The 18,669-nt window shown below is 45.1% G+C and overlaps 1 protein-coding gene across 2 annotated transcripts in view; it reads left to right on the top strand.

Moving 5' to 3' along the window:
- tnca (tenascin Ca) overlaps nucleotides 1-18,669 on the top strand; it is a 44,410-nt gene that overhangs the window by 20,514 nt on the left and 5,227 nt on the right. Inside the window, exons 6-18 of one of the 2 annotated variants that reach the window (XM_080848122.1) lie at nucleotides 761-914; nucleotides 2,497-2,766; nucleotides 3,041-3,226; nucleotides 3,647-3,736; nucleotides 4,076-4,339; nucleotides 9,017-9,292; nucleotides 11,742-12,014; nucleotides 12,255-12,527; nucleotides 16,205-16,477; nucleotides 17,440-17,562; nucleotides 17,743-17,886; nucleotides 18,201-18,320; nucleotides 18,603-18,669. The exon at nucleotides 18,603-18,669 is cut by the window's right edge and continues 77 nt beyond it. In XM_080848122.1, the coding sequence (XP_080704248.1) occupies nucleotides 761-914; nucleotides 2,497-2,766; nucleotides 3,041-3,226; nucleotides 3,647-3,736; nucleotides 4,076-4,339; nucleotides 9,017-9,292; nucleotides 11,742-12,014; nucleotides 12,255-12,527; nucleotides 16,205-16,477; nucleotides 17,440-17,562; nucleotides 17,743-17,886; nucleotides 18,201-18,320; nucleotides 18,603-18,669 (2,513 nt within the window). The remainder of the gene's footprint in view (nucleotides 1-760; nucleotides 915-2,496; nucleotides 2,767-3,040; nucleotides 3,227-3,646; nucleotides 3,737-4,075; nucleotides 4,340-9,016; nucleotides 9,293-11,741; nucleotides 12,015-12,254; nucleotides 12,528-16,204; nucleotides 16,478-17,439; nucleotides 17,563-17,742; nucleotides 17,887-18,200; nucleotides 18,321-18,602) is intronic. The other variant, XM_080848121.1, reaches the window with a different exon arrangement.

Genomic DNA, 18,669 nt, shown 5'->3' with positions numbered 1-18,669 from the left:
TCAATGGGCTTGATACAGAGAATTGGTGGGTGACTTTGCGCATTTGTTGCCACAGGACGTCTGTGAGAACGTGATTTGTGACCCAAACTGGAAGGAAACCAGTCCAGTCCTGTCTTAGGTCACTTAGGCCTCTGGTTCTCTCAATGGAACAAGCCACATATGTCTCCATTGCTTCTACTAAGTGCTGTGTAAAAAAAAAAACTCAGACGTCTCACATTGATATTCCCTGTGTCAGAGTGTACCCAAAACTGTGTATCTTGGCGAGGAGGAGTTGGGCTTGGAGTTCTTCTAGGCTCACGTCCTAGCACTTTTTGAACGAGCATAAAGGATGCTGAAACTAACCATTATTATGTTTAATTACAGTGTAATAAACCTTAATGCCATCCCCCATTAATAACCATTGTCAGCCATTTAGTTCACGAGGCAGTTTGAGAATAATTTAGTTTAAACTCATAGTGTGGAAGGAATGCTGATTTTAAACAGTGTGAAATCCCCAAGTAGCTGCTGTTGTGCGGGTGCCATGAAATTCCATTCACTGTTGACTCTGAAGGTTTCTAGCGAGCTTATTTCACACTTAATTCACTTTTTCAAACAAAGTGGTTGTTAAGTTGAAACTACAAGCCCTTGTGACATGTAAATTGCAAAAGGGGTTTTGTGAGTCTCATTGTTTTAATATTGAGTCTTATAAAAGCAATTAGCTTGGGGCCTATGTGTGAATTATGCATGCTCTTTCTAATCTTTCTTTCTCTCGCGACTTCAGAAAGAGGAAAATGGGGAAATCTTGAACGCTCTGAACCGGGGACAGACTAGCTTTGAGCAGGTTGGTCTCGGGCCCGGTCAGGAGTACGAGGTGTCTCTCGGGGTCGTGAAAAACAACACCAGGGGTCCCCAGGCAACCCAGACTCTTGTGACAAGTAAGTGGCATTTTTGAAAAACACAAGTACTCTGAATGCTCAGTTTCTCTTGCTCTTCTGAGACTTATGAAACAATTCAGTCGAAAGCTCATTGTGAAGCATATTGATCTAAATGCCTTTGAATTCAATTCCACTGACTACCCTTAATGAGGCTAAGTCTACATTCTCAAAGTCAGCATTACTCTATTATTAATCCTCTCAAATGATTGCACTTTTGTGGGGCATATTTATCAGAATACCATATAATGAGTCCACATAAACGTCTGGCTGTGGTCTGCAGACAGCCATTTTGTTAATGACAAAGAGTTTTGTGTTATCTAGCATAAAGCCCTTTAAGTGTCAAGATAACATGGAGTGGGACAAAGTTATTTATTATTCCACAAATCCCAGAGCCTGTGAGTAGGAAAGGGAGTTCTGCCTTGGCCACATAAAGTGTCAGCGAGGATTTCCAATGGAAAAAACATGGACTCTCCCGGCGTCGCATTCCCAGATTTACAGCCGTGCAGCGGAGGGATGCATAGGTGGATTATTTTGGGAGTCTTTCCTGGGGAAGCTCGAGGGTGATAGCAGGTGTTTTATTTGATCAAGTGTGACGATGGAGAGGTTTTCTAACAGGGTTTACTTTCAGTTTTATGGCCTCTCCATCATCCCACTTGTGAAATGGCCTGACATCATTTATTTATGGAGACTGACTTACCTGCCAGTGTAAACAGCAGTGCGTGTGTTTGTGTGTGTGTAGGTGTATGCGTGCGTGTGTGTGTGTGTGTGTGTGTGTGTGTGTGTGTGTGTGTGTGTGTGTGTGTGTGTGTGTGTGTGTGTGTGTGTGTGTGTGTGTGTGTGTGTGTTCGGGGGGGGACTGCAGAGGAACTATGCTCTTTCCATTTCGGTGCTGAGGCATTACTTCACTGCTTAACTTCTTGGCCTGCTTGTGGAAATGAGCCTTCAGAGAGAGAGAGAGAGAGAGGGGAACCTGGGCAGTGTTGAGTGATGGTGTGTATGGTGTCTGAATGCCCCCTTTGTGAAACCCCAGTTGCTGGTGCATTGAGAAGATTTCTGGCATTGATAACCTGTTGAAATAGAGCACAAGAAGGGGAACTAACGCTCTGTACTCATTCTCTAATGTACGAGAAGGGGGAACTAACGCTCTGAACTTATTCTCTAATGTACGAGAAGGGGAACTAACGCTCTGTACTCATTCTCTTATGTACGAGAAGAGGAACTAACGCTCTGTACTTATTCGCTAATGTACAGGAAGCCCCTAAGTATGATACTGATAACATTTGCAGTTGTGTTAAATCTAGCACCACTAAGTTTTCAATTATGCTTATGTTAACTCATTTTTATTGTATTGTATTATTATAGTTAGTTATAATGTAGGCACTCTGAGATTCTTCGGAATGAAAAGTGCCTTAAAAATAAAATGAATTATTATTATTATTATTATTATTTACATTTAGATTTCTACGTGCAACAGTATTAGGACAGGAGTCAAGAAAAATCACCACGCCATGCCATATTGTTTCCCCTCTCGCTCTGTCTCACTCATAATCTCAGTTTTTTTTTCGGTATTTTTTAAACCAAGTGCTCGACTCGCCACGGCGGTGTGAGGTGCGTGACGTGTCGGACACCTTTGCCGTCATCTCCTGGTCCCCACCGGTGGCCCAGATCGACCTCATCGCCCTGTCCTTCGGGCCCTCCTCCGACCCCTCGGACAGGAAGTCAGTGGACCTGGCCCCCACAGACACGCAGCACACAGTCGACGGGCTGACTCCAGACACTGAGTATGAGGTGACCCTGGTGTCCAAGAGAGGCGACATGACAAGTGACCCTGCCTCTGAAACCTTTACCACAGGTAGGGGGGAAGATGTACAGACACTAAAATGAGCATCTTGCAGTTATTTTTGATGTTTATGACCGGTGACATTCAATTCAATTCAATTCAATTTTATTTATATAGCGCCATATCAATACAATTGTTTCTAGGCACTTTGCCATTCACTCAGTCAAGCAGTGTCATGACCTTAACCGTTGCATTACTCCAGGGCTCTCCTAGAAAGAAACATTGAGTTGATGGGTTGTTGAACACCATGAGCTGAAGGTATTTCTTGTCTGTTGCTGTGCTGTAGACCTGGACGCCCCCATAAATCTGCAGGTGGTGGGTCAGACTGATGGCACCGTGACCCTGGAGTGGACAAACAGCCAGGCCGACGTGGACCGCTACCGGGTCAAGTTCAGCCCTGTCTCTGGAACGTCCCACGGAGAGGAACTGTTCCCTGAGGGATCAGGAAATAAGACTGAGGCCACAATCACAGGTACGAGATCGTAGACATAACAAGGTCATGATAATTATGATCTGCTGGGGCCTCTTATTTGTTTAAATACACATATATGTGTGCGTACATATGTTGCTTTCCATATGCTGTAATATCTTTTAGTCAAAATGTTATTTTACTTAAAATCTGAAAAGACGCTAAGCGTTTCACAAGAGAGCACAGATGTGTGCAAACATATGTTGCTATCCATATGCGGTTTTACATGTACAGTGTTACATTACATATAACATGTTTAATTATATATAGCATATAATTATTCATTATTCATACTATTATATTGTTATATTGTTATATAATGTTATATTTTTTAGTCAAAATGTTATTTTACTTAAAATCTGAAAAGACGCTAAGTGATAAGTGTTTCACAGTTGAGCGCTGATCTCTTCTTCCACGCACCAGGCCTGAAGCCAGGGACTGAGTATGGAATCGGCGTGACTGCTGTGAAGAACGAGCGGGAGAGTCTGCCAGCGACCGTCAACGCCGTGACCGGTAGGAGCTCACCGTCTTTAGCATGCAGTGCGGCGGACTGTTACCAGACGCTTGGCTTCGGAGCGGGAGAAACGAAGCCCCGCACGGCCCTCGTTGGTCTCCTGACAGTCTGACACGTAGCAACACTGCGATGGTGTCAGGATAGAGAGCTACACGGCTATGAATGTTAACACCGGTGCTTCTCTTTAAACCCCGCAGCTGTCATCCACTAATAGCCTCAAGCCAAACTGCTTTGTGACAACTTGTCGCAGGCAATTTATCCCCACTAATATACTTACTCCTGCCATATGCTGCCTTGTGTTTAAAAAAAAAGAAAATGTATTCCCCCCTTCTGCACAGACCTGGACCCGCCGAGGGACCTGGAGGTGACGGACGCCACCGAGACCACAATGAGCTTGGGGTGGAAGAGGCCGCGGGCCAAGATCGGCAATTACAGGCTGCTGACAGAGTCCGCAGCGGGCAGAGTAGACGAGGTAGAGGTGCCAGGCGATGCCACCACCCACACCCTCACCAGCCTCACCCCGGGTATGCGGTACAGCGTCACCCTGGTGGCGGAGCGTGGGCGCAAGAGGAGCGAGCCTGCCGTAACATCTGCCTCCACAGGTGAGCCTTTTTGTTCATACACCTTAAGCCATCCTTTGTGATACAACTGTATGATGCCTGTGTTCCTTTTAAAGGGTACTTGGACTCCACAGGGTTAACACAACTGAAGCATAACATTGAAAAATGTCCATCAAACTCATAATCAGTTGCCTTCAGTCATTGGGATTTCACATATGAAATGCTACACTGACTTAATGTAGATTTATTGATCAAACACCGACACACACACACGCACAAAAGCACACACGCACACGCACACACACACACACACACACGCACACACACACACACATATGCACGCACGCACGCACACACACGCACACGCACACACACACACCTCTTAACGGACTGGTTCAGGGCCTGTATTCACAAGTCTTCCCTCTCTCGTTTTCATGTGTATCTCTCTGTCTCTCTCCCGTAGCGTCTTTCACTTTCTATCTAGCTGAATCAGGCCCCGAGCTCTCAGCTCCGACTGGCTCGGACGACAATATCATTAGCTTTCTGCCGATAGACAATCCTGGTACCCAGTTCTCTGGTCAGGAGCCTGAGGATGAGACAGGCACCTTGATTGTCTCGGACGTCACGTCTGACGGATTCGATCTGTCTTGGGAATCGAAGGCAGACGTTCTGTACGATAGCTACACAGTAGAACTGGCAGATGTGACTGGATTGTGGGACAACCAGGAGATCTCTTTGGCAGGAGATGCGGCAGGCACTAGAATCCGTGGCCTAAACGCCTCCACGGAATATCAAGTAAGGCTTTATGGAGTAATCAATAGCCAAAGGTCCTCGCCGTTTGAAGCTGTTGCCGTCACAGGTATAAAATTCCGTTTTAAGCCGCATGCCAGACAAGCACGACTTTTTACTTACTGGAAAGCGTTCAGAGAAATACTGTGATGTGTGTGGAGTCATGAAATTAGGGAGGGCAGGGCTTTCGACCCCACAGGCAGTGCATGCAGACGTATGACCTCGCTCCCATATTGATTATGGTCGAGCGGTCGCATGACTGAACCATCAGACCGGCCTGATCATTTCACACGCCTTCATTTTGAAAAAAAAACTCAACTCCATCCCGTTTTACTTCCAGATGCATGCCTTCATCTTCAGTCTCACAATGGAGAGTATTGCTTTTCATATCTATTTCCTGTACATCACTCTTTTACCCTGAAAAGTAAAAGAAAAACAAACCTTTGTTAATGTTTGAGCAGGTTTGTGAGAGTACTTTCTGTTGTTATACTGGCCACCTACACATAATCAGTTGCAGTCAACTCTTGGCAGATCCTGATACTAGTCCGAATATAGTCAATACCCCTCTGGCCAATGCACAGTGCTTGAAACAAGCAAAAATGATTTGCTCAGTGGAGGTGTTAGTGCAGTTTGTTCTGAGACTGAACTTTTACATTCAGCAGAGTAAGATAACATTTGCAAGCTTGGATTTCCTTCTTCACTGAGCTGCCAGAAGCAAAGCAGTTACTCTCTGCCAACAAAGCCATTTAGCACACCTCACTGTCCCCCTGTCGACACCATTTTTGGGTAACGCTTAACACCTTCAGGAGTCAGTTCTGTAATTCTATCATAAACATGGCATGTTACTAATCATAAACTCTTTTGTCTGTTTATGAGGAGAGACAGATGCGTTCTGGCTCAGCAGACATGCATAAATAAACCAGGAGAAATGTAAACTCCATTTATCATGTCGGGTCTAGTGCCATTTATTTTAGCGGTTTTGGTGCCATGCCACGATTACATTAGAATTACACTTTGCAAGGTGTTACCGCTCAAGTGTTACAGTTTGTCTCCTTCTGCGTGTCGACAGTGGTACAGGAGGTAGAGAAGTCGTTTCCTTGAGCAAGACACTGAACCCCTAATTGTTCCTGATGTGCAGTGTGCCATAATTGTAAGAAATGTGTATACATCCTTGTAAGTCGCTTTGGATAAAAGCGTCTCCTAAATGACTAAATGTAAATGTCGTGCCGGCACAGAGGAACAACTTCAGGCTGCATGTTGGATTTCGAAACCTCACAACCTGTAGCATGTCAGTCCCCAGAGAAGGAGGACTCCTCGGCAGTGCATGGCTTCCTCATCTAGTATGAAGTGTGCTGTGTACTTCTGCTCTGGCAGACTACGCAAACCCTTCAATAATTAATGGCGTTGAATGCAGCCATTAATGTCTTGGCAGCTGAGTGCACATAACAGCCCTGCATGTGTCAAGGTTAGTTAAGTTCCCCCCAGACGAGAATGGTTCATATGTACAGGCCACGTTGCGTTTTTAGATTGTCTGGCCTGAATGTCTGGAATGTTGAAATAGCATGATGAACATGTCATGCTATTAAATCATGAGATGGTTGAATTCATAAGACAGTGAGACGGTATGATTCTATGACCTCAGATAAGCTATATAGGCGGATGGTTGACCATTGCAGTCAGTGTGGTTGTCATAGAATCATTCACACAACTGTTTGTAAGGATTTGAACCGCGTTCTTAAGATTTTTCAGACATTTTTTTTTTAAGGCTCAAACAATGTTGCATGTATAATTGTCGTGACATAATGAACCCTGCATGGTTTGGACGGAACCATTGTTCTTGTGATGAAAGCGGCAGAAGAATGAAGCTCAAGTCAGATGGCAGGTACCTTAGGGAAAGTAAAATAACTCACAGTATTTCTTCAGGCACACATGTTGGTCTAGCAGGCCTTAAGTGTTGTGTCTGGCGATGCGAGTTGATCGATAACATACCTAACCAAGTCCTCTTTCCACAGGTTAATCTTCCTCCTCTCATCCTCCCTTTATTTTCTAACAGTCTTCTGCTCTTAAACCCCTGAATGTACTTTTGTTTAGCACCCAAGTCTACCTCTCCAGATGTTGTCGCTTTGAGATTAAAAAGTGCTCCCACAAGCCTGTTGCCTCCTGAAACTGGAGTCTCGCCTACAGCAAACAGCACAGCCCCGCCCAGAACAAAGGCACCCATGACAGGGGCTGTGCCAACTAAGAGGGCCTCACCAACTGAGGGGGCCTCACCAACTAAGCGGGCCTCACTAACTAAAGGGGCCTCACCAACTAAAGGGGCCTCTCCAACTAAAGGGGCCTCTCCAAATAAGGGGGCCGCACCTACCGAGGGGGCCTCACCAACTAAGCGGGCCTCAACAACTAAAGGGGCCTCACCAACTAAAGGGGCCTCTCCAACTAAAGGGGCCTCTCCAACTAAAGGGGCCTCTCCAAATAAGGGGGCCGCACCTACCGAGGGGGCCTCAACAACTAAAGGGGCCTCGCCAACCAAAGGGGTCTCTCCAAATAAGGGGGCCGCACCCACCGACGGGGCCTCTCCAACTAAAGGGGCCTCTCCAACTAAAGGGGCCTCTCCAAATAAGGGGGCCGCACCCACCGAGGGGGCCTCTCCAACTGACAGGGCCTCTCCAACTAAAGGGGCCTCACCCACTGAGGGGGTCTCTCCAACTAAAGGGGCCTCTCCAAATAAGGGGGTCTCTCCAACTGAGGGGGCCTCAGGTACTGAGCCAGAAGGTTCTGGTTTAGCCCCCCCAGGTGATCTCAGTGTCACGAACGTGACCCAGACAAGCCTGGCAGTCACCTGGTCAGCCCCAGAGGCTGCTTTCGATAGCTTCCGAGTGGAGCTGGCTTCCTCGACTCCGACGGCACTAACGCAGGTTAAACTGGTGCCTGGCAGTGCCAGGAGGGCCCACATTGATGGTTTACTCCCCGTGACACAATATGAGGTTTCTTTGTATGGGATGGTGGAGGGAGAACAATCACAGCCAATCCTTGTCTTTGCTAACACAACCAAAGGTACACAGACGTCAGCTACCTCTGAAACACAGTCTAGTTGTCATCCTGCCTTCATCCTCCACTTGGCCTAATGCTACTTCTGTGTCTAACTACTCTGTTCCTTTCCTAACAAATGAAACCTGTCACGTTGAAATGGGGACAAAGTTCCCTTGCAGGTTTTTAGGGCTCCTAAGCAGACTCTCTTTGTGTTAAAAACATCTCCTCGTCTAGAGACGGGCTCCGCGTGAACCCCCTTAACATGTTCCTTCAGCTGTTCAGCTTCTTTTGAAGTCTGAAGTTATTTTGTCTGCACGGTCGAAAATTATGCTCGAGTGTGTATCCCTTCGCAGAATAATAAATAACATTGTCCGAGGAGAATTTCCCATTTTCTTGAACTTCAAAGAACACTTATGTGTTATGTGTTCAAACATTTAGCACCCACTCCCAATGAGCTTCCATAAATATTTATGTTCTTTTTACCAATACTTCCCCTTTCTTTCTCATCAAAATATTATTCCTACCATTTTCATTTTTCATTCTGAGCTTTTACTGACTCCCGCTATTTCTGTAATGGTGCAATATGAAAAAAGTTAACATAGTTGTATGACTCCTGGATGCCTAGGAGTGTGGTCTTTATCACTTTATCTTTACTGTCTCCATGAACATCACCATTATCATCAAAACCACCATTGCATGCATGTCTTTCTGAGTGTGTGTGTGTGTTTTGAGTGTCTCATGTCCATTTGTATATGTGTGCGTACGTGTGTGTCTGTATAGCCTTTTGTATATGTGTGCAAATGTGTGTGTGTGTGTTTTGACTTTACGCACAATAACCTTCATCCTCTCTCCCCCCATCCATTTGTGACTGACCTCGGATTTGATGTCTCTGTCATTCAGAGGAGCGGAAGCCTCAGGTGGGGAACCTGACGGTGTCCGATGTGTCCTGGGACAGCTTTAACGTGTCCTGGACCATCGAGGAGGGCGAGTTTGAGGGCTTTGTCATAGAGGTGGCCAACATGGAGGGCGGCCCCGAGCGCCAGAACCTCACGCTCTCTGGCGACGCCCTCAGTCTGTTCATGTCCGGGCTCAGCCCCAGCTCCACCTATATGGTGGCTCTCTATGGGCTGCACAATGGCGACCTCCTGGGGTCTGTTTATACTGAAGCCACCACAGGTATTGACCGCGGAGGAGTCCGGCAGTCTCCTTCATTCATCGCTCTCTCTTCTCCTTTTTTCCCCCTCTTCTCTTTGATCCTTCATCTGTTTTTTTCCAGTTTGGGGGAATCTGTGGTGTCAAGCGGGGGAGGGGGGGGGGGAGCTGTCTCTCCTCACCTCTCCTTTCAGTTCTCCTTTTTTTCCCTCCACTAAAGCATCCGCAGTCATGCACGGCCATGTTGTGTGTGGACTGCCGGCAGCAACTGATAACCAGCCTTTTTTCTAACCATCACACCTCACATGTCACTCTCACCCTCCAGCCACTGTGTCAGTTCAGCCCATAGAGGTGGGTTGGTTGAATTCGCGCTCCCACCTCCCCATTTCTCCTCCATCCCATTACCCACGTGCATGGTATCCATCCTCCTATCACCTGCTTCGTGGTGAGTTTGTGTATGATGTGCTGCAGTGATTGCAAAAATCATCAATACTTTATGCAAAAACCCTGTCCACACTAAGATCATGATTAATTACTATCATCTCGCTCCATCTCTCATGCTCATACATCATGTGTCATGGCGTTTGTCCATTAACAGTCTGACCACATGCCTGTCGAAGTTATGCCTACGCCGCGTGTTGGAATTTATCGTTGTCAAGGAGTTTGTCAGCTCCGTGCCATTTAAGGCAAACCAATCAGTTTGGATAACTGCATTAGGATCATAAATTAACATCTCACAGTCATGTGATGGTCATACAATTTCTACTGGAAATACCTGGTGGTTGCATTTATATTAGTATATTTAAGGAAGAGTATGTTCAGTATGTTCAAATACTTCACTGAACTATCACTGAACTGTTATCAGGTCATTACTGGGACAATCCATAAACTTGAAAATAGTTATTTCTCCCCTGGTATTTCTATGGTTATGAAACTGTTCCATCTTAAGGCGCTATGATGTTTGCCTACGTGCATGCATCTAACATTCCTGCAATGCTTTGGCTTAGAATTCACACACAGAGAACGTTTCTCTTTTTTTTACATGTGTCCCCTGCCATTTACTAACACTTACCCATACAAGAGCTACATTCTTCGTAATTATGGAAGTCCTGACAAAAAAATGTTTAACAGACATCCGTCATCATTTTTGTCTCTATTTGAAGTTGCCGTAAGAGAAGTTAGTAATTCTTCCCACCATCGTCCTGATCTAATAATAATTGACAGGCAGAGATGCCCGTCTGGCTGTGCGAAAGAATGCTTCAAAACAGATTGAGGTGATATCTTAGTCACTGATGGAAGAGCCAAGGAGTGTCTGAGAGATTCTAATTGATCTCTGTCACAGCATCCATTTCAGCGACAGCTATTCAAATGTAGAGATAGATAACGGAGGTATTCTAAAAAAATAAATGTTAAAAAGAGTTTACCTGACTGTGGATTTAAGAGCATTTTAGTTTAAATTACATTTTTTTAGATTCTTTCTAAATGGACAGTGAAGCACATGAAGATTCTTTCTCTTTTATGGGTCTACAGATCTTGCCATATCATTGTTTCTACCTGTCTTGACACTACAGTGACCTTCAGTCTTCTGTCTCACTGAAGCATTTTTCTTTTTGTTGCTCTGTTTGTTGCTTTGATTTCTGTTCTGTATGTGCCTTTTTATGTATTTGTCTCCATGGGCCCATATTTCATTAACAGGCAACTGTCAGCGAGCGAAGCAACGAACAACAACAAACAAAGTCTGCCGTGTGTGAACTAAAGCTAATTTATTAACTTGGCCAAATCATTTTGCTAATTTAATGCCCTGAGCAAGATCCTAAGCGCAAACATAGGCGGGTGAGCCCAATGCCCCCCCACGCCACACGATAGCTTCAGTGCATGCGCGACAGACTTTGCTGGTTGCCCATCAATGAAGATAAGCCTTACAGACTCCAAACTAAAAGCTCTTTTGTAACACATGTTAATAACACAGAAAATATTTTCTAAGTAGTCATGTAAACTTTAGATTATTTGATAGTTTGTTTAATCATCTTCTATTGAAGCCTTCAAGTGTGCTGCAATAGAGGAGGAGTCATATTGACTGAACGGATCACGTTGTAGCAAAAGCAACGACTTTAGCCCTGCTGAACAATCAACCATGCCATGTTGCACAACGATGATAATACATGTCACAAAGATATTTACTTACATTGTTTTTATATATCTCATTATTTTTATTGCATGCTAATCATATATCAAGTTTCAATAGGTTATGTATATCTAATATAGCATTCTGAGAGCATGTGCTCATTACGTACAAATTGGAAGGTGAGTGGCATAGTTTAATTTTTAGAAAGCTTTCTTTCTTTAAGGGGATGAGTAGTATATTATATTGTCAGAAAGCTTTTTGCTTTGAGGGAGCGTATGCTGTCTTTCAGTGATCTAGAGATGCACAAAAAAGCTTGAAAAAAATCCAATGATTGGTTTCTCTCTGTAGTGAAAGCCCCCGTGGTCGGAAATCTGTATGTGTCTAATGTAACACACAAGAGCTTCTCAGTGTCCTGGAATGGCACTGAGAGCGGATTTGAGGGTTTCATCCTGGAGGTCATTGATACCAGCTGGCAAAAGGAGCCGGTTGAGCTAAACGTATCCCACAATACCATGTCGTATGACATCAAAGGGCTCGAGCCCAGCACTGATTATATTGCCTATCTCTATGGTGTTATGAAAGGAAGGAGAACTCACGCTATCAGTACTGTTGCAACCACAGGTATTTCCTCTTCTTTCATTTACTTAATAATGTCCTAATATATTTGAATGGATGACCATATACATGTAAAAATGGAAGCCTGAGATTGTCTGTGTATGATAATGCTTGCTCATTCATTTTTAGCTTTTCTTTGGATGGTGTATGAGGTGTCTGGGGAGAAAAACAGAACAAGCTAACACAAAAGAGACATCAAGGGCTAGTCGGGGGAAATATAAACACCACCTTTTCTCTCCTCCATAGCCAGACCGCCCGACTTGTATGGGCTTGTTGTTTCTAACGTTACCTCAGACAGACTGTCCCTGTCGTGGAGGACTGGTGAGAAGGCGTTTGATAACTTTATAGTTGAGGTCAGAGAGTCTGCTTTGCCCTCGCAGGCCATGGGCCGCACTCTGCCCAGTGGGGCGCGCTCCACTGTTCTAACGGGCCTGAAAGGGAACACGCGCTATAAGGTCAAACTCTACGCCAGCGCGGGCGGGAAGAACTCACCGGCACTCACGGCTGTAGCCAGAACAGGTACTGGACCGCACTGCATGCTCCAATACTTATCACAGACCCATGCCAGTGTTACTTTCTTCTTTACTTTATCATCATGTTTGAACATCAAAGGCAGACAGATTTAAGTTCCCCTGGCTTCTGCTTTTATGTTTTGTGTTTCTCACAAAGCAATTCACACTGGTCACAAGACCGATTCTTACAAACTCATTAAGCCTAAGTAATTGAAGCTCTACACTCTCTTTTATTCAGAGGCTAAACCCAAACTGGGGAGATTATCAGTATCAAAAATCACGCAGAGTAACTTCACTCTGACCTGGAAAACAGTGGCTGGCCACTTTGATGGCTTTGTCATTCGAGTGAGCGACCGCGAAATGCTGAACGACCCGCTGGAGCTCACGCCTCCCGGCGACAAACGTAATCTTACTGTCAGCGGGCTGGTGGACGCCACGGCCTATGACGTACAGATGTACGGGGTCTCTCACGGGCGCCGAACGCCCCCAGTCTCGACGCGTACACGCACAGGTACTATGTAACTTTTTCATGCTACTGACTCCATCAACAGCAAAAACACCTTTAGATAGACCTGCTTGGCCAAACAAGGGTGAAATAAACCCTGCCCGCTTAAGACTGTCAGAATGGCATGAGCATCTGCTGTATGCCCTGTTGGATAATGGCTTGGCTGGAAAGCAACCATTCTAGATGATTTCTGCATCTGATGCTGCCCCCTCTGGCATGTTGAAGTCACTGCGGAAACTCAGTATGGTTAGGTGTTCATCCTGGATGAGTTTCTCTGGCCTGGAGTCCAGTGCCATGTGTTTGCCTGTTCCTCTCATTACCGCCCATACTTATGGATCATGCCAAGATTAATTTCACTCACAGCTATGAATTAGATCAGCGGTTCAATGCATACGTTTTGTACTTACACAGATACACATAGACAGACTGGAAACTTGCATGCCGTCTGTGTTGTGTAGCATGGGCACATGAGACAGTCCCCCACTGCTCACCACCATATGGACCTTATCCACCATATGGCAGGTTTCCACTAAATGCCATTTTTAACATGAACTCACTTCCTCAGTCTCCACCGTTGTAAATCGAGACAAAATGAGGTCTGAGCGCACGGGTAATGCTGGAAGAATCTCGTTAGCTACCTCTAATTGCTACCTGTAACCGCTACCATATGTTGAAGCATCGCATGATATGTGACTTTTAACTCTGTGTGGCATGTTTATGATGTCATCAGCGCGACCCTTGCTTTACTGCAACTTCTTACTGGCTTGATCTCTACCGTATGCTGCGTACCAGACATCTTGAACTGAAGTAACTTTAGAAGTCTGCAAAGCTTTTGGTTTACCGCCTGTCTTTGGTACTACAAATGGAATTTAAATTTTCTTTTGCCTTCATCTGAAGATGCGTTATATTGCAGGTAATGTTTATTTATTAACCTCAGGAAACTTATTTATACCCTATTTATTAATAGCCTACCCAGGAAGAGGATTGGCTTGTACATAGAATGATTAGGTGTTAGCAAGCTTCTGTTACTGAACCAGTGGTTAGTTCCCAGTTCCACATCTTAATATACTTTGCCTCAAGGCCAACTTAAGCAGTTAAGGTCCATGAACACTTACATTATAGCCTTGTGTCTCATTCATATACGTATATGTCCATGTTCATGTATATATTTTCAGGTGTGTAGATCAGATTCAATCTTGTAAATATTATGTATCATTGTCAAAATACGTTCTTTTGCAATCACTGCACACGTCAAGTCTTCATTCTCACTCATTCTATTGGCTCCTGCCACACTCAGCCATCCAATCCTGACCTCCCTTTGTGTCCACACGAAACCAAACACCCTGTGCCCGTCTCCTCAGCGGCATTGCCCAAAGTGGAAAACCTAACCGTGTCAGACATTACCCCGTATGGTTTCCGACTGTCCTGGGCCGCCCGTGACGGGGACCGGTCGGCCGGTAAGCGCTTCAGCCACTTTCAGGTAGAGGTTTCCGACTCGGGCCGGCTCCTCGAGTCGCAGGAGTTCTTGGTGCCAGGCAACCAGACCTCGCTGGACGTCTGGGGCCTGATCACTGGCATAGGCTATGAGGTCAGGCTGACCGGGGTGTCGGCATCCGGGCTGCGCTCTAGACCGCTGACCGCAGTGGCTGTGACAGGTATCACCATCTACCTCAAGCCTGCCGAGCACTCACCGCACGCCACACATCAACACAGCACGGGCTTCTCCACTACAGCTGGTTTGGGGCAATAGCAAAATACAATGCAGTTACCATTGACTCAAGGTCAAAGTCTTATCAGCCTAGTCATATGGCTATGTGTCAACCTAGCATAGACCTAAACAGACATAACTTGACATAAAGTACTCCATTATACTAAGACCTTTTGCTGACTGATATTTTAAACCTTTGCAGATGCCATTTGTACTATGCTCTGGTGGAGAGGCTCAGTACCCCCAAACCACCTCACTCGTGACAGCTCTCAGACTCTGTCCCTGTTTTTATCTCCTGTATCTTGTGTTGTTGCTGCATTTTGTTACAGAGGACAAAGGATGGATTTTCTGTCGCCCACTCTCCTCCCCTTTGAAATATGAGCACTCACATTTGTGTTGCCATATTTAAACTGTGTTTTCCTTCTGAAGTCAGTAAAGTGACAGCTTAATCTTTCAGTTTACCACAGCACTGTTGTCCCTCCTGGCTGTGGGAGAGTTCCTTTACCAGTGATAAAAACTGCGGGAACAGACGCTGTGAAAGCACTGCCTTTGTGAGTTTAAGACTGTACTATATCTTAGCGCACTAGCAAACACAAAAGCTAACTGATGTTGGTGTGAGTAGGCTACATTGCTACATCAGTGCTAAATTTGCAGGCATAAATCATGCAAGAAATCATGCAGTTTTCTGCTTGAATAATGATAATCTGGGAAACACAGTTTCAGAAACAAAGCATGTTTGGTATGACTTGCTAATTGATATTTACTGGAGGGGTCAAACATCAAGAGGGCTGCGTTCAAGCTGGTTTTTTACTTACATCGAACGAGTGGATGATAGGTATTCATGGCACTATCCAAGTCTAACAAGCTCTAAGACCAAGAATTCACAAGGGAACCTTTGAAATAGATAGTAATTACGCAGAAAAGCCAAGCTGGCGCTGCCCTCCTGGAGAAGTTTGACACCTCCGCAGTTCGTCCTCGTTTGTGACCACTGAATGTACTTTGGCTGCCCTGAGGGAGTTCTGCAGGTTTTACCTGGGGAAAGAGAGAATTCTCTCTCTCTCTCTCTCTCTCTCTCTCTCTCTCTCTCTCTCTCTACCTCCCGCTCTCTGTCTTTCTTTCCCAGAACTTCAGGAAGCACAACTTGTGCTGCATTAATGTCAATAGGCCTGGCATCTTTTTGAGAAAGTCCTTTACAAACACAGAGGTTGATCCATTATCCCTCTCTGGATTTGGTTTGATGTGACTAACTTAACCGTACTGGGCCTACAAATACTAACATTTCAAAGCATGGTGGATTGGTGGAGAATGGTCTGTGATGACAATTTAACTGATCTTTCGGTTCACCTGATTACTATCACCTATTTTCTCTCTGATGTCATTACAATGTCTCAATGTCACCTTTTAAAATTGGTTTTTGAAATGGGATAGGGGAAAAAGAGGGAAAAGAAATGATTATTCCTTTCTCAACCAGAGGCCGAGCCAGAGATTGAGCACCTCTTTGTGTCAGACGTCACCCCCGAGAGTTTCCGCATCGCCTGGACCGCGGAGGACGGCGTCTTCGATCGGTTCGTGATCAAAGTTAGGGACGCCAAAAAGATTGCTCACCCACAAGAGTTTAATGTCGCTGGTGACGAGAGGACCAAGGTCATGACTGATCTTATGGGGGGCACTGAGTATGAGATTGAACTGTTCGGCGTCACTCTGGAACACCGGTCCCAGCCTTTAACCGCTGTTGCCAGAACAGGTACAGTTGGATGCTGTGCGATTGGTGGAAGGTGCTGGGTAGCCATTTTGTCCTTTTCTCCTCAGTGTGATGTGACTCTGTCACTGCTGTCATACATATAACACTGTTTGCCATTAATTAATTAATGTCTGCCTCTTGCCCTTCTTTGCCACTGATGGACCCGTTTTGGCCTGAAATGTACCGCTTCAGATACAGTTTCAACCACTGACTGACTACCATTTGCATGTTCACAGTACTTTTCCATCCTGATACAGGACATGGGGAAAAGAAGCCACAAGGGCTTTGTGGCTATTTGCATATCTTACTCTGGTGTTCTTAAATGTTATTATTTAAACTAATACAGCCAGGTTCTATCCCTCACCCACAGGAAAGCCAGCATTTTACAAAGCTGCAATGTCGTTGGCATGTTTTATGTGACGGTTGAGTCTGTTTGTCTGTATGTGCTCTCACAACTGCTTACAAAGAATCCTTCCCTCAAGGGTGTCTTGCTTTCAGGTTTATGTGTCTTGAGTGTTTTTACATTTTGACGCAGGCATGTTGAAACTGTGGTGAGGTGCGGGTCTGAACCCTTCTATCTTTGCTTGTGAAATGAACTGTATGAGGTCTATGGTCGCCAAACTCTTTCTTCCTGTGGGTATCCTCTAAAAGGAAACAGCTTGATGGGGTGGTGCTCACCAACACTCCAGAGGTCTTTGTGTTCCTCCAAGGCCAGATTGTTGCCTGCTGTTTTCTCTTTCTCTCTCTCTCGCTCTCTCTCTCTCTCTCTCTCTCTCTCTCTCTCTCTCTTTCAGGAAGATATGGATTTCTTTTTAATGACATGGGGAGTTGGGTGATTGCTTCCTACACATTGCTTTGGGGGGATTGTCCAGTGATGCCAAATGATGTGTAATTATCCAATAATGACAGTTCTCCACCTTTTCTGTCCTCTCTCCTCTCTGCCATGTGTGTCCGCTCCGTATCAGGCCTCGGGGCTCCACGCGGTATTAGCTTCTCTGATATCACCAGCACGTCCTCCATGGTCCACTGGACGGTTCCCCGCGCCAATGTGGACTCATACCGGGTGACGTTTGTGCCCCTTCAGGGAGGTAAGTGCAATGGTCATAGGTCAAGTGAATACCATTACCCCCCCCCCTCATGTTGGCATTTGTGTACTGTGAGATTAAACCATTAGTTACTGTTTCTCCTCTATAGCATATCCTGGAGATGAGGCAACATTTCTATCTGGGCTCTTGTTCTTAAGGGGCTTGTTGTGTTTTGGTTGGCAGGCAATCCAGATACAGTGATGATTGATGGGACTCAGTCAGAGACCATGCTTCCCAACCTGGTTCCTGGGGAGACTTACCAAGTGACTGTCGTAGCCGTCAAGGGCCTGGAGGAGAGTGACCCCGTCACTGACACACTGACTACAGGTATGACAGACATCTTTTTAAACAGAAAGTCGTATCACAATTATTATTTCATTTAGATAAACAATTTAAAAGGCTTTCGGTTGTGACCTCTGTGTCTTATTAAATGCATAAAAGCGTATTTGGGTGCCTAGAAAAGCGCTACATAATATTAAGTATTATTATTTTTATTTTTATTATTATTATAAAAACCTCAATGAGCAGAAAAGATTTCAGACCACTAGCTCACAGTTTCAGGCTTTTTGTACAACGGTGGCCTCCTATTTCAGTGGAGGTGGCCAGTTTTGCGTCAGCTGACCATGTTTGTGCGTTTGCAGCTCTGGATATGCCACGCAGTTTGACCGCGGTCAACATCACCGACACTGAGGCTTTGTTGCTATGGCAGCCTGCCATTGCCACGGTGGACGGCTATGTCATCACCTACAGCGCAGATACAGGTGCCAGATTTCAGCCAAAATACTAAAACTGATGATTGGATTTTGTAAAGATATATTTAATTCAAGTTAAAGAAACAAACAACTATATATTTCTTTGTATAAACTTGTAATTATAAGTTGTAGTTTACCATTTTATGTGTGATACAAATCACATAAACAAATCTATGTCAATCAGAGTAATACATTGTACACATAAACTATCACTGTAAAAGCCAATGTAGGAGCGACGTCATGAATAATGTTTCACATCCCAAATGTTTTGTGCTCGTGCCCTGGCTGCAGTATCTCCGGTAATGGAGCGCGTGTCTGGGAACATCGTAGAGTTCGAGATGATGTCCCTGAACCCCGA

Source organism: Sprattus sprattus (genome assembly GCF_963457725.1).
Source record: "Sprattus sprattus genome assembly, chromosome: 11".
In the NCBI taxonomy this organism is placed as follows: domain Eukaryota; kingdom Metazoa; phylum Chordata; class Actinopteri; order Clupeiformes; family Clupeidae; genus Sprattus; species Sprattus sprattus.
This window is presented reverse-complemented; position numbering and strand designations above follow the sequence as displayed.